Raw genomic sequence first — 16,212 nt, forward strand, 5'->3', positions numbered from 1 at the left:
TTCATTTACCCCCGTATGAAGTCATAAACCACAGCTTTCCTGATACTGTATTTTATTTTACCAACAATTAACAATGGAAATCCTAATTAACCACTTGTGTACAGGGTCCCCTCTGCTGAATAGAATCGTCTGGTGTTAGCGAAATACATTACTGTATTAAAAATGGCATCTCTGTAGTGAAGGGGTTAAAGAGTGTATGTGAAGGTGGCTTTATGTAATCTTTTAAAGTAACATCTATGGCCCCCTTTTTTGGTGGGGTTTTAATTTTGAAATGTTTTGCATTTTTTTTCCCCATTGTGGTCTTTCCTTTGCTGGAGCCTTCTTCGGTTGATATGTAGCCTATTACTTTTCCACTGGGTTAACAGCTTACTTAAGCTACATTTGGGTTAATAATGACAAGAATGACAACTTGTCCATTATTCAGTTTGGCAGTTGGTAGTGTTTAAAACCAAACATTATACAGAGATGTGAATGTCTGTGCATCCACAATTGCTCTTGCTTAGGGTTACAGGTGATCCCTGTTTGCTTCTGGCAAAGCTGACACTTGAAGACTGCAAAACTTTTGCAATTAATGGAGAATTCAGACTTGTTTATTAGAAGTGGTCCACTGTTTAGGGCAATGGTACACTGCAGATTGGGATGAGTACTAGATTTTTGTCTGGAAAAGGCCAGTATAGCTACAGAGGAAAGACTTAAGGTGGTGCCCATAGGAGTGTGCACTGCCTTTCTACTTCTCTGATCTCTAGCTTGACCTGCTCAATTCAGGTTCGTAGTCTGTTGTCCTTTTACTTTGTGCGTGTGCAATGTGCCCTCCTGGAGTTGTCCTGTGATAGTTTATACAGTACAGTACTGTACTTAGTAGACTTACTTTTTTCCAGTGAGTACTCTATGTATTACCTGTAAAGGTAATAATGCTGTAATCCTTGAGTTAGTGTCAGCTAGATGGTTTTAAGCTAGTGGAGACAGCACTAGTATTATATATATATATATATATATATATATATATATATATATATATATATATATATATATATATATATATATATATATATATATATATATATATATATATATATATATATATATATATATATATATATATATATATATATATATATATATATATATATATATATATATATATATATATATATATATATATATATATATATATATATATATATATATCTCAAAGTAAATGAATGAACATTTGTGGCTATGGAAAAAGATTTAATTGGTACAGTAAGTTATAGGGGAAATATTGGGAAAATTGCATTACCGTACTGTGAAGTTGTTAAATGCTGTCTGGAGTTTTTATAGGAAAAATGCCTAGATTAAGATTTTTTTGGGGAAGAAGAAATTGTTTTTCCCTCTTAAAGCTTTACAGCATGGCTGTGCATTGTGACCATTATCATTCAATGCAAGTGAATTGTGAGATAGTTGCTGTTCTCGGGTAACACTGCTCTAGTGGGCGATTCAGAAAAAGGTGGGAACATATTAATGAATGCATTTGAAGTTGTGTGTACAGTACTAGGAGAATGTTAATAGGGAGTGTGAATAAAAGTGATGAAAAAAACAGATACAGGATACAGGGAGAAATGTTTGTTAGCTTGATTGAAGGAAATGTAATGTTTCAGATATTTGGTCAGGCATGTCACCAGTTGAAATAAGTACTGTAGTGGTGAATCTCAAAGTACTGTAGGGAAAGAAAGTACGTACAAAGGTTTTTAAAACATTTTGGGAGAGAGAGAACGGATGCTTATTAAAGAAGACAAATGTGATGATTTATGGGGTAATCATTGGGTTGGCACTATTATATGGGTGTGGAACATTGACTCTGGTTGTAGGGGAAGATTTTGATAAATGAATAACATAAACTACATCAAAATCTATATTATTATAAGATCAACATATATTTTAGCCCCTTTTCTTTTCAGCCCCAGCTCTTGCATTAACTGCTCATGGCATTGGTGAAGGTAAACGTGTGACGTGTTATCCAGCACTGAAGGATAAACTGTTGAATTCTGGCAAACATACTTTCCAAGAGGAACGTGTGGTAGTTGATGGTATGTAAAATTTTTCTTATTCTCATAATTATGACCATGTAAACAGCATATGTGAGGGCCTGGCTTAAGTATTGTATTGGATTGCATGAGTGTGCTCCCTGATTCTGTATGAGGCATTTAAGGTATCAACACAGCAGTGCCTTGCTGTTTGTGGGATTTACATTCTTGGAAATCCTTGTGAATCACAAATCTGCAAAGTACAAATTTAATTGACAATGGGGGAAAAAGTTAAGAACTTCAACTTAGATGTCTTTCACCCATTTCTGCAAACTGTACCTTTAATTTAAAAACAAAACAAAATACAGTCAACCCTCACTTTACACGGTTAATTCAACCCACAGGGTACCGCGTAAAGTGAGAAACGCGTAAAGTGAACAACATAACATATGGGATTAATTGAAATAGAGACCGGCTGACCCCAAACTCCACTTTTTCCGACACAATACCTATGTTCTAGTAAAAATAACATCTTAATTTTATGATGGTACATGCACACAATTAATACTTAAGAAAAATAGAGAAATACAGTCGCCAAGTTAATGTCCATTCAAATAATGGACTCAACTCCTTCCCCCTCTTCTCACACTACACTCGCTGGCTCTTCCCTCTCTGAGAAATTTTTGGGGGAACCACTAGATTCTAAGGTATAGTAATAAATAATACCTCAAACTAAAGTTAGGATAATATAATTGACATTGCTGGATTCCTTGTAAGACCAGGAATATTTTGAATATAAATGTCATATATTTTGCACAAAAGATAACATATTTACTCAGAGTAAACAAAATACTTACATTAGATCTAAAATTTGTATGTCTAATGCAAAATCTATGATGTTTATATTCAAAATGATCATCAAATTGTAAGAATTCCAGCAATGTAAATTATATTCTGGCCGGGTAATTTGTATGAATTTTATGAGCTAAAACAAATATCTTCAGTTAATAAAAAAAAAAATATTCTTCACGACACTATCTGTCAATCAAAGTACCCCACCTTGCCTCCCCCCCTCTTCCAACCGAGCCAGATGGTCGGTCGGTCCCAACCCTCCCCCCCCCCACCCCCCACCTTCCCTCCCTACCAGAGAAATGTTGGGTGAAAAAACTAGATTTTAACTTTTAGAAATAAATAATACCTCAGACTAAAGTTAGGATAATATAATTGACATTGCTGGATTCCTTGCAAGACCAGGAATATTTTGAATATGCACATCATATATTTTGCACAAAAGATAGCATATGTGCTCTGAGTAAACAAAATACTTGCATTAGATCTAAAATATGTATGTCTAATGCAAAATCTATGATGCTTATATTCAAAATGATCATCAAATTGTAAGAATTCCAGCAATGTAAATTATATTCTGGCCGGATAATTTGTATGAATTTTATGAGCTAAATAAAAAAATTATACTTCACCAGTGTAAAGGGGTACACGCACGCACCGTGGAATGTGAGCATCCCGGGTTCTGGTAGGGTACCGCGTAAACGTGGAAACGCGGAATGTGGGACCGCGTAAAGTGAGGGTTGACTGTACACTATAAAATAATCTTCCCTATTTTAGTTTGATAGACTGGTTTTATTGGAAATTCCTCACACATATAGTATAATAATGTACACTACAAGTAAAAACATATCATAAATTACATATACAGTATTACTCTGCTTTACACGGCTTCACTTTCCGCGATTTCTCATTTACGCGGTACCTTGCCAGAACCGGACTTTCACTTTCCGTGGTGCATCTACTCATATACGCGGTGAAGTATAATTTTTTTTTATTTTTTTTTTATTTAGCTCATAAAATTCATACAAATTACCCAGCCAGAATATAATTTCCAATGCTGGAATTCTTACAATATGATGATCATTTTGAATATAAACATCATGGATTTTGCATTAGACATACAAATTTTTGATCTTATGTAATAATTTGGTTTACACAAAGCAAATATTTTATCCTTTGTGCAGAATATATGAAGTTTACATTCAAATTATTCCCTGACCTGCAAGGAATCCAGAAATGTCAATTATATTATCCTAACTTTAGTCTGAGTTATTATTTATTACTAAAAATGTAAATATACTGTAGGGGTATCGAGATATTAATGTTGTCTAGCACTCAGGATGGAAGGAAACTCTAATGTGGTTTTCTTGTATATTATGAGATATATGATAGACAGTCTGGTGCTGGAGGTGCAGAATGAGAGTTGGTTGGTGAGGAGGCTCAGAGGACAGCTGGTGGGTCGCCATGCTCGCTGGCGGGAGTGAGGACCGCCAGGCAGGCGAGGAGATGCTAGGGGCAGCCAGGCAGCGGCGGAGGAGGAGGTGTTGCTTGTTCAAGAAGAATGGTCAGAATGAATCTCAATGGAGAGACAGAGCTTATATACCCAGCAGCCGCTATGAGTCATGTTGGGAAAACCCGAGAAGTCGTCAGTGAATAGTTTCGTTGCTAGGCAACGGCACGTTGGAATGTGATAGCAGGTGGTGGCGTGGCTACGCAGTTGTAGGGGAGACGTCCACTACAATACTCCCCCTTCCCTCCAGGCGGTGTAGGAGACTTGTTGATTGTAGAGTTGCTTAGCACATGTGAGGCAGACCGGGCGGTGCATGCCTCATGTGAGACAACGGCGATGGCGTGATGAGCCGATCGCTGAAATACAACTGTCTAGATACACACTATCTGTGGGAGAAGGGAGAAAAAGGGTGTGTGGAGGCGATGATGTTGTGCTTCCCTCACGACAGGTACAGGGTCGTCAGATGCGCCTGCTGGGGTGTGTGTGGGCCTGGGTCAGGAGCAGGGGCTGCGTCAGCAGAAGCGGATTAGGGCTCGTGACAGCAGCTGGGTCCACGACAGCAGCAGGGTGCAGGACATTAGCAGGGAGTACCTGAGGGAGAAAAGAGGGGGTGTGGAGGCGATGGATGTTGTGTGCTTCCCTCACGGCAGGAACTGCTGGGCCGGGGTCGGCGTCTGAGGCAGGATGGGTGTGCTGGGGTCGTCAGAATGTGGTGCGTGAGGCAGGAAGAGGAGCCGGTGTCTGCTTGAAGACTGGGAGCGTGATCAGCGTCTCCTCCATCCTGTGTGAGTGCTAATTTCCGGGAGTCACCATTGTAGGGGTATCGAGATATTAATGTTGTCTAGCACTCAGGATGGAAGGAAACTTTAATGTGGTTTTCTTGTATATTATGAGATATATGATAGACAGTCTGGTGCTGGAGGTGCAGAATGAGAGTTGGTTGGTGAGGAGGCTCAGAGGACAGCTGGTGGGTCGCCATGCTCGCTGGCGGGAGTGAGGACCGCCAGGCAGGCGAGGAGATGCTAGGGGCAGCCAGGCAGCGGCGGAGGAGGAGGTGTTGCTTGTTCAAGAAGAATGGTCAGAATGAATCTCAGTGGAGAGACAGAGCTTATATACCCAGCAGCCGCTATGAGTCATGTTGGGAAAACCCGAGAAGTCGCCGGTGAATAGTTTCGTTGCTAGGCAACGGCACGTTGGAATGTGATAGCAGGTGGTGGCGTGGCTACGCAGTTGTAGGGGAGACGTCCACTACAATACTATTTACCCCCCAAAGCTTCTCTGGTAGGGAGGGGGGGTGGGGGGTAGGGAGGGAGGGAAGGAGGGAGGGACCGACCCAGCTAGGGCGGAGTATTTTGATTGACAGATAGTGTCCTTGAAGAATATTTCTTTGTTTATTTACTGCAGATATATGTTTTAGCTCATAAAATTCATACAAATTACCCGGCCAGAATATAATTTACATTGCTGGAATTCTTACAATATGATGATCATTTTGAATATAAACATCATGGATTTTGCATTAGACATACAAATTTTAGATCTAATGTAATAATTTGGTTTACACAAAGCAAATATTTTATCTTTTGTGCAAAATATATGAAGTTTACATTCAAAATATTCCCTGACCTGCAAGGAATCCAGAAATGTCAATTATATTATCCTAACTTTAGTCTGAGGTATTATTTATTACTAAATGTTAAAATGTAGTGTTTTCACCCAATTGTTTCGCAGAGAGGTAGGAGCTAGTGAGCTGGGAAGAGGGGGGGGGGTGGATTTGAGTCCATTATTTGAATGGACATAAACCTGGCGACTGTATTTCTCTTAATTATTAATTGTGTGAGCATACCATCATAAAATTTAGATGTTATTTTTACTACAACATAGGTATTGTGTCTGAAAAAATGGAGTTTGGGGGTCGGGCCAGTCTATTGGAATTAATCCCATATGTTCTGTTGTTCACTTTACGCGGTTTTCACTTTCCGCGGTACCCTGTGAGTTCAATGTAAATCGGGGTACTACTGTACTGTATACATTACTGTATATTAATAGAACTCTGAGGATAACACAAATAGTAAGAGACATTTTGTTTAGTAAATTTAAGTATATTTTTACATTAAACATAACTTTGGTCAAGAATTCTTCAATACATTAGGTTTTGGTAATGTTTTGCATGATCTACTGTTGTAGCACTGTAGATAAAACATTGAGTAAATTTTGGTTATGACTTTCTATCACTTAGGCCTGGAACCACATACAGTTGCTGTAGTTTAGTTATGTGTATCTTCTTTATGAAATTGTTTCAGTCCGCATGATTTTGCTTGGGTTTTTTAATGACTTATCAGTGCTCAGTGTGAACATAATTTATGAGTTTTAAGTTAGGAGGCAAGGAGTCAGTGACAACCAGGTTAGGTGACTGGCCCAACCAGCTGCTCTACAGACTTGGCCTGCATTTATGTATGCTAATGCAACTTGTCCTATCTGTAATAAGTTTCATTGCAGTCTTTGTTGTACAGTAAGCCATCCAAATATGGAATTAATTTGTGCAAGCCCTGTCCAGTATTGGGAGGATTCCTTTAATGGGAAGGTTAAGTTTTTCCCTCAGTTCTGACTATCAAAATGCACATCTTATATGGTAATTAATATTGTACACCTGTACTCTACAATGTACAGTACAGTATATGGGAATTCAGCTTATTTTGATTATGGGGGTTTATATTTGCACTTCTTTCTTTTCACTAGCCTGGCATAAAGATGCCAATGTAACACAAAGATTTTGTGGGTGAAATCCATAAAAAATGTTGGTGGTAATGTTTACAGGAGGATGCCTAACAACACAATGAGCACAAATTTCAGTTATATTTTCTCTAAGCCCATTACAGTATATAAAAAACCTGTGAATAAATTTTATGAATTGCTGTTTTCGTTACAAACCCATTATATAAATCTAAACACTATATATTGGTAGACAAAATGCTTACTGTCAGGTTTTTATCTGTTGGGGTTTAATTATGTGCAGCCTTAGGCTCAAATTCAGAACAGTGGTTTGAGCCTGGGATTTGAACTCGGCTCAGGCATGCTAATCAGGATTTCTCAATCCAAGATTTCCTGCAGTGGATTACCCATATTCAGAACATCAGCTTGAACCCCAGATCGGTAATCTGTTGCATTTTCTTCAGTTACGAGCAAGGATTCGAACACTGGAATTCCAGCCAATCTCCTTTCATCTACACCATTACGACAGCCAACCACCATCGAGAGTAATGTTTACAAGTTTATGGAGGCAACTATGACTCGAGGTTATACGGAGGAGGAGAAATCTCTCTTTGCACATCATAAGTTACTTTTTTATTATAATTACAATCGAATTATGATGATTTGTGGTACTGTACTGTGTTAGAACGTGTTGTGTTGTTATATGATAACAAAGAAATTCATAGAGGAAGAATAATTACATGCAATTTGTAGATATAATCCGGTGCAGGTGTCAGTATTCTTAACCAAAGCGAGATGAATCAATGCAGGGCGAAGTAACCTGGCTGAGTTTTGTTAGGTTAGGTTTCTTTCTGTTCTTTTAACCCCACAGTCCCACTGATTAGTAATGTTCAGAAAAGATTTTCCTTTATTAATACATTAAAATCAAAATGCACCCGGCATTTATTCAATTACAGTACAGTATATTGAAAATACATCAAAATATTTTTCCTAAAGAAAAACACTCAAAATAAAGAAGCATCAGTGTACTTTACATTTACCCCCTTGATCTCCATGGACCCTAAACACGAAAGTGTTGTAACACGTTACCATAACTCATTCAGTAACCAGTATCTTTCTGACCTGGAAACTATTCATTGTGAAGAATCTCAAAGTGATCATCAGCTGATGAATGGGAGGTAGAGGTGAACCATAGCCAACAGGTCTGTCAAGTAGATGCTCCATATCACGGAAAATATCAGGAAATCTCCCTTGCTGAATCTATATCGTTGTCTGAATTGTGTGTCATCGTAAAAATTTATAGGATTCTGCCTATCTACCATCAGTCTTCTCTCTGCAAAGTTTCCAATTTGACGATATCACCGAAAAGCGCGCTTTGTCAAACTTCATGTTCACTTGCTATCTTGAATGACAGATCGACCACTAAACCTGCCTCCAGGCTGGATTAACACAAGGATCGACAAATCCGATCTCAAACCCAGTTTGAATCTTTGTGTTGGCTCAAGTCAGCGTTCTGATTACCAACATTCGTCAATCTTCGCTCGATCCTTGGTTTAAACTCGCATGCGGTTTCAAACCAGCGTTCTGAATTCGAGCCACCAGAGTACATGAATACAAACATCAACATGCCCAAACACAATACTGTATCAAGTAATTTTTCTCAGTGAACTCATACAAAAGATCAATTTTTTTTTACATATTTTTTAAAGCACAAAATTGTTCAACACACTATTGATTACTGAAAATATCACATTGGTATTAATTCACATAACAATTCACACCAAAAACTTGTGTTGGTATTGAAATGAAATAGTGTCTACATGTCACTGCACTGGTCAATTTAGATGGACTCTTAAGACATAGAAGTAACCTTACCAAATATTCAAGGGCTTACTTTCAGTATTGTCAATAGACTCGAGGAGTAATGTCAGCCATCACACAAACAGGGAGGGTTGCCATGGTCATTGTAAGCGAGTTGCAGTCTGCTGTTATCACCTGGGGTACTTTGAGTGTACCTGGGCACAACCTGAATCTCATAGGCTCTCAGGGTGTAGGGTTATTGCTAGGATCTTTACAGGATGCTGGGTAATATGTGTCTGGTTGTTTACAAGGAAACTAGCTATATCTCTTGTAGAGAGGTTTAAACGAAGTGACAATACTTCCTCTCTCAAGGAAAGTCTTCTAGGATGAAGTGAAGTCCTCAGCTAGCTGTCTTGGCCTTTTAAGTTAGGCCAGGGATGGATTAACAATGACTTAGGTCTTGGTTGGCCCCTTTCATACCCAACTGAAGATACACAAAGATAGATAACAAAAAAATAACCAAGGATGAAGGCCAATTTATTAATACACCATAAGTGCATAGACAGCCTTAATAGCTAATTTTTATCTTGTCAATGCATTGTAAATTCATAGATTATTTTGCTATGTTAAACATCATTTACTGTATTAGCATTGTATAGCTTGACATTATAGAGACAATAACATGCATATTTATGATGAAAACCATGACAGCTGATCCCTGTTTAATAACTTCCACTTACAAAACTCTCTCCCTCTTTTTCTCTCTCTCTCTCTCTCTCTCTCTCTCTTGTTCATTCAGTACTGTATACTGTACCATTCTTACTCATAGGCCACAGCCATGTCAGCATTCCTGCTATCTAGTGATCAATTTGAATAATTTGACTGCAGAGTACAGGTAATTCTAATGTAATAACTAAAATTTCCAATGTAACACTAATTAAATAGTATAGGAATAATATATTGTCGTACTGGTAAGCTATGAGCCCCTCTAATTCTAGGTCACAGGTGTTCACCCCCCCTTTAGTCCAACCTTGTGTTAGGTCATTTATATGCTGGGTTAGCTCTCTCATTCCCAAGCATCTTTGGTAAGCTCGCATCTGGCAAAGGGGTCAGTCTTACGGTTACACTTCCTGTGTTACGCTTCGTAAATGCCTTGGCTTTAGACAATTATGTCCGGTCATAGCATTTCTTACAATTAATAGCTTGTGATGACAAGTGTTTATCCCCTCATTGTTTCTCTTTGACAAGCAGGCATTAAATTCTATCTGTTTCCTACATATCATATTTCCATTCACAGGTAAGGCTTTGTTGAACTAGCTTTTTTATTAGGAAATAAGAGACTTAGAGATAAACATTTGCTGATGGGTGCCTCTGCTTGTCTGCACCTATCAGCTGTTTTCTTACTGCTTGCTGCCATTAATTATTTGTATTATAGTAAACCCTCAGAGTAATGGGCTAATTGGTGGAAAAAACAATAATGTTATTGCTGAAAATCTGTTAAAATTTATTGTTCGATAATCCCTCGATGAAACAAATAATCCGCCAGTGGGAAAGTCTGAAAAACTGCACTGTCTTTTCAATTTGAATGTTTTACTCGAGCTGTAAACATTACCTCTGCTATCACTTACCTGCAGTGACGAACTATCAGACAACCTCTCAGCATGTCTATTATAACTGGGATCCATTATATATGGTGTATGTTATCCCAAGGGTTTGCTGTATGTATTTTAGTATACTGTACCGTGCTTGTTATTTGCCTCCGATAAATGTGTAACATTTTGACATTACGTAATGTCAAAAGTTAGCTGGAATCCCTCAACCCCGGAACTCTCCAATAGCCAGAATTGGAATTTTCCAAGGGGTACATTTTCTGGAAAATTCTGAGAAAATTTTCCCAGTACAGTATTCCCTTAAAGCTCTTGGTTTTAAAGCTTGCGTCCTTCGGAATCTCACAGATTGCCATAAAAAAAAAAAAAAATCCGAGTCCCAAACATCATAACTTATCTTATTCAGCCTCTTGACCAAGGTATACAGTAAACCCTAGCACTTCCGGACCTTTCAGATCCAGATTTTGGTTGGTTCAGGCCGACATCTGGATGTTGCAAGTTCCTATTTGGTCTCTCTCAATCCGTATGCTGTGTTTACTCCCCCGCTGCTAAAATTGGCCCAGTCCGCGTTGTCTGCTGGGCCAAGCTGTTAGGGGTTATGGTGAGCCCTCGAAGATCCAGACTAAAATGCAGGACTACCTGTCTGAAAAAGCCGATGGTCCAAATCTTCCAGCGAATAGTATAAGGATATAAGAAACACCAAAAGTACAGGAATGTAGTCTCACTTACCCTATGCAGGGAATAGATGAGTTTGTGTTGCCGAGATCGTATAATGGGGACTGGGAACAATTATTATTCTGAGTCAGAGGAGCAGGGATTCCCCTCGGTTTGGCTTGGCTGGGGGGCAGGAGGGGTGCAAGCAACACGTTTGAAGGAGGAGTCCAGCTTAAGTTGCTTTCTTGCATTGTACTGCTCCCTGATAAAAAGTTTTCTAAGAGTCCGAAGGTGTTCATAATAGTGGTACATTCGAGGATTGGATGTACTGTTAATATAAGTTAAGACGTTGTCGAGCGACTCGTGCAACAGACAACTTAACGGTAGGCATTTTCACACGCGACTCCTCTCCTCCACTGCTCTCCGCGTCATCGTTCTCTTGTCAGCAGCGCGGACAGCATCGGCAATCTCCTCAGCCAAAAGCATCTGGTAACCTGGATCACCCTCATTCTCCTCCAACCACGTCTCTACATCCTCCATGGTTGTTATTTTTTCCACCACGGTGTAACACAAAGTCGAGTTCAGGCTCATTATCAAGCAGAAATTTCTTCCAGCTGTTAGCTGAGGTGGATATCTTGACATCCTTCCATGAAGCAGCAAAGTTAGAATATGGCTGATTTCAAATTGTATTTCTTGATGTTGGCTAATGTACGGTGCCCTCTTGTGTCATTTACAACATCTTCTTCGTCCTCCAGCACTACCGGCACTTTATCCAGGTACTTGCTCTGGTTTAACCTCTTGCATGACACAATGACTCCCTGGTCCATAGGCTGAATAATGAACGTAGTGTTGGGCGGCAGAATCAGGGCACAAATTTTACCATCACTGTTGACCAGTTTCTCAGCACTAGGCTGAGCTGGTGCATTATCAATAAGCAGAATTGCTTTGACATCTTCAGAATCCAGCTTCATAACCTCTTCTTGGTATTTGCATACAACAGGAATGAAGTGCTTAAAAAAAAGTAACTGGCAGTTACTGGGGGGTGTTAAAAAAAATTAAAGCAGGTCTGACCAGGTTTTCCACAAATCCCAAGTATTTAAGTCTAAACTACTGTATATATGTCCTTGGACTGGGATACACTCTAATAAAAGAACAGATAAGACATTTGTAAAGGGTGAGCAAATGAGCAGAAGGTAGGTGTGATTAGAAAGACCAGGTTTTCAGTACATTTGTACATTTTCAGTACATGGCAAGTGCAGAGGTAGAGATGTATGTACTGTACAGTATTCCAAGAAAGATTGTGAGTCATAAATCCACAGTATCTTGATACTAGAAGTATTGTATTTTGTTAAGGAGAAGGGAGGGTTGAAAATGCTTGCTTGGGATGATACTGTTTAAAGTTCTTCAAATAAGGTTGTTTGTTCTTACAGGTCAACTCATCACATCCCAAGGACCTGGAACAGCTTTTGACTTTGCTCTGGCTCTTGTTGAGAAACTGATGGGTACAGAGAAAAGAGAAGCAACTGCGAAACCCATGTTGCTTCTTTAATTAGTGCTGCATATATTGATAAGAGACTTCATCCACACACATCAATTATTGTTGCAATGCCAGATGTTCTGTATTTCTCTTAACTGCATAAACATTTAAATTGAATGCCTTGAATATGAAGAATGGATAAAGTTTAGGGAAACCGAACATCAATATTACTGTATTTACTGTATATTTGCTTTATTTTGGTTTCTAATTTTTATTCACAAATTAATTTTGTTTTTAGGTTAATTTGTAGTACATTCATTTAAATGAGAGTGATATTTAAAAAGTGTATTACTGAGCAAAGCAAACCTTAATTATTTGTGAAAAAGAGAGAGTTCCCTCATTGGTGGTGGTGATTTGCCAGAAATATATCCAACTGCTATATTTTTACCACATATATATTGTTAAAAAGTTAGTTTACAGTACTCCCCTATCAATGTTTTCTGATCCACCTATTTTCTAGATTCTCAGTAATACATCTGGGAGAATAAAACTGGCATTAATAGTTACAAAAGTCATTAAGACTACAGTACAGTATCTGCAAGATATTAAAAAAAATGTTTACTTAACCTTGAGATACTGCAATTGTAAATGAAGCAAAAGGTCAAGTAGTATAGTCAAAAGTTAAACCAAATCCAATTACCCTGTATTAGTATTATTAACTTGGTAGGATGATATTCTTTTTGTCAGTGACTGTATTCTTTAATTCAATACTGTACTTGTTTTTTTAAATTAGGGGAATATGCAAGCAGTTTAATGTTAGAATATTGTACAGTGGTCCCTCGGTTAACTAACACAATTCGTTCCAGAAGGTCGTTCGTTAACCGAAAATTTCATTAACTGAAACCATTGTTTCAATGGGATTTTGGGTAATTGGCTCCAGCTCACCGAAAATTACATAAACTAAAACTAAATGCAGTAAAGTACACTTACTTTGAGGTGTGCATGTAGAAGGCTCCTGGTTGATGATGATGATGATGATGGGAATTAGAATGGGGGTGGAGGAGAAGGGAGAAGAGAAGGCACCCCATGCGCCAATTCACCCATAAAATTTTAGCTCACTTGGTGTAATTCAAGATTATTTTCTTTAAATCAACACTGCACTGCACTATATATTGTCAATATGTAAAATAAACTTCAGAATAATCAATAATTGTACTGTAAAAATGTAAAAATAGTTTATGTTCAAGAGAGTCTCAAGCAAGAAGCTTCCTCCACTGAGCAGGGACACACACTGACGCCATTTTGGGTGTGTTGAGTGGCTGTTTGGCGCACTAAAAACTAGTTCCCTGTACTTCAGTTATGTTTAATAATTGTTAAAAAGACTAAAAACTTTAATATAAGACTTGGAAAATTATTGAATAGTACAATCATCTTGATATTTACTCAAATGGTAACGAATTTAAGCCCTATAACCGATTACTGTATTGGCGGAATAATACTACAGCTGGTGAGCAGGCGAAAACATGTTGGGAAAAAATTCGTAAGGAATTCGTTAACTGAAGTGAAGAATCTTTTGGAAGGTAATTCGTTAACTGAAATTTTGTTAACCGAGGCGTTCGTTAACCGAGGGATCACTGTACTCATTATTGTTGTTGCTTGATTTTTCAGAGGAGAAAACAAGGTCGGTATCATTTCTAGATTGATATTTTTTGGTTATATGACATAAAATTAAGGATTTAGAAAACTTGGAACTACTAGTACTGTTCATTGATTATAATAAGGGCAACATTATTTGTACTACAGTACTACAATAAAATTTAAAAAAGAAACTCACAAGTATTAATTTCACATATATGTAAAGAATTGGAATGGTTTAAGATGTGCATACAGTATAGTCTGGATTTACGTGGCTTTGGTTGACGTGTTTGGTCATTTACGTGGTGCCTTGCCAGAATTGAAATGCTTTAATTACGCGGTAAATTTGGTCATTTACGCGGAGAGCAGCTGGAGGTCCAGACGTGCCGCTCCATTTTCTATTCAAGCAGCCCATGCTTGACCATAAGCAGGGATGCGGCGCTGGGAGGGGTGCGCAGTATGTCGCTGTTGCGTTATCGCTGACGTCATATGATGTATCGGACTGTGATTGGGCCACGCATCCTTACCACCCACGCATTCCCTTCGCCGCTAGCTGTGATTGGTCTAATGTAACATGATGTGCCCTGCCACCAGAGGGTAGAAGTCGCTGACCTAGCCGGGACTGTCTCATTGTTCTCAGTTCTCCGCGTATACAGTTCTCTCTTGTGCCCGCTATTCCCCTCACAACTCACAATGGCTTCCGCGGGACCCCCACCACCAGAGAAAAATATTGAATAACCTGGACCAAGCCATGATGATGTGAAGGAAATCATCGAGTTGGGGGAGAAAATTAAGCTCATCCTTGACAAAGACACAGTCAAGCATCGGTATGAAGTGTCTAATAACCATCTGACGAAAGTTATGGAGCCGTATATCCAGATCTATCTCGACAACATCAATGCTAGTCGTCAACGTAGTATTGAGGACTTCCTCGCCCGCAACCCACCACAACCACAGCCAGCCCAAGTCAGTGATAGTGAGGATATGGACTTTGAGGGGTTTGTCTTGGGAGGCCCTGCAAATCTCTGCGAGTAGTGAAAGTGATTCACCGGAGGGCAACTAATCTGCCCTCTGCCTTGGAACCAACCCCCATCCATGTATGCCGACCCATCTCTTCTACTAACGTAAGTGTTAAACCTTGATTTTTCTTTTACCTGGTGCAGTATATTATTCTCTTATTGATATTTATCTTCTATATTATGTGTGTGTGCATACCATCATAAAGTTAAGATACTATTTTTACTACAACGTACGTATTGTGTCGGCAAAAAGTGGAGTTTGGGGGTCGGCCCAGTCTCTATTTCAATTAATCCATATGTTCTGTTATTTCATTAACGCGTTTCTGGTTTTACGCGGTACTCCACGGGTTCAATTGACCGCGTAAATCCAGACTATACTGTATAAGCTCCTAGTACAGTATTTTTGTTCATTACTTCCAACCACTTACCCAAGTATGTGGGTTGGGCAAATAGTGTTATGCTTACCTACATGAGCTGATTATACATGTTCCTTAATGATTACTGCAGCACATCACAAGCAAATCACTGTAATAGAAGTTTATAAGCACCTCCAATGACATATTCACATGTACAGTAACTTGCAGTTACAGCATACCTGTTGCAGTGGTTTGTGCATTTTTGGAGATGTGGCAAATTTGTTTGCATACATCTTGGTATATCAAGCTGAATGGCTTGAGACAAACTTTATATAGTGGTCAGATTAAGGAGGATTACATACTTGACAGTAAGTAATCTTTCTCTTATTTATGAATGATACAAATTCCTGTTTGGTTTTACAGGAACAGGTTGACAATCCCTTATCCGAAATCCTTGGGGCCAGAGGCATTTCGGATTTCAGAATTTTTCGGTTTTCAGAATGTTTTTTTTTTTTTTTTGTTAAGCCTACCCAGGCACAAGTCACTGACCCACATTGGGGTCTGGGTGGCGTAAATATAATAAAAATTAT

At 38.7% G+C, this 16,212-nt stretch overlaps 1 protein-coding gene across 1 annotated transcript in view; it reads left to right on the forward strand.

Annotated features, from left to right (window-relative positions):
- The window catches only part of LOC121872626 (Parkinson disease protein 7-like), a 29,375-nt gene extending 15,898 nt beyond the window's left edge, over window positions 1-13,477 (forward strand). The window contains exons 5-6 of the mRNA XM_042375540.1: window positions 1,938-2,066; window positions 12,566-13,477. Coding sequence (XP_042231474.1) covers window positions 1,938-2,066; window positions 12,566-12,684 — 248 coding nt within the window. The 3' untranslated portion in view covers window positions 12,685-13,477. The remainder of the gene's footprint in view (window positions 1-1,937; window positions 2,067-12,565) is intronic.
- Window positions 13,478-16,212: the final 2,735 nt, after the last annotated feature.

This window comes from Homarus americanus, unplaced genomic scaffold, assembly GCF_018991925.1.
Source record: "Homarus americanus isolate GMGI-L3 unplaced genomic scaffold, GMGI_Hamer_2.0 scaffold39155, whole genome shotgun sequence".
Taxonomy (NCBI): domain Eukaryota; kingdom Metazoa; phylum Arthropoda; class Malacostraca; order Decapoda; family Nephropidae; genus Homarus; species Homarus americanus.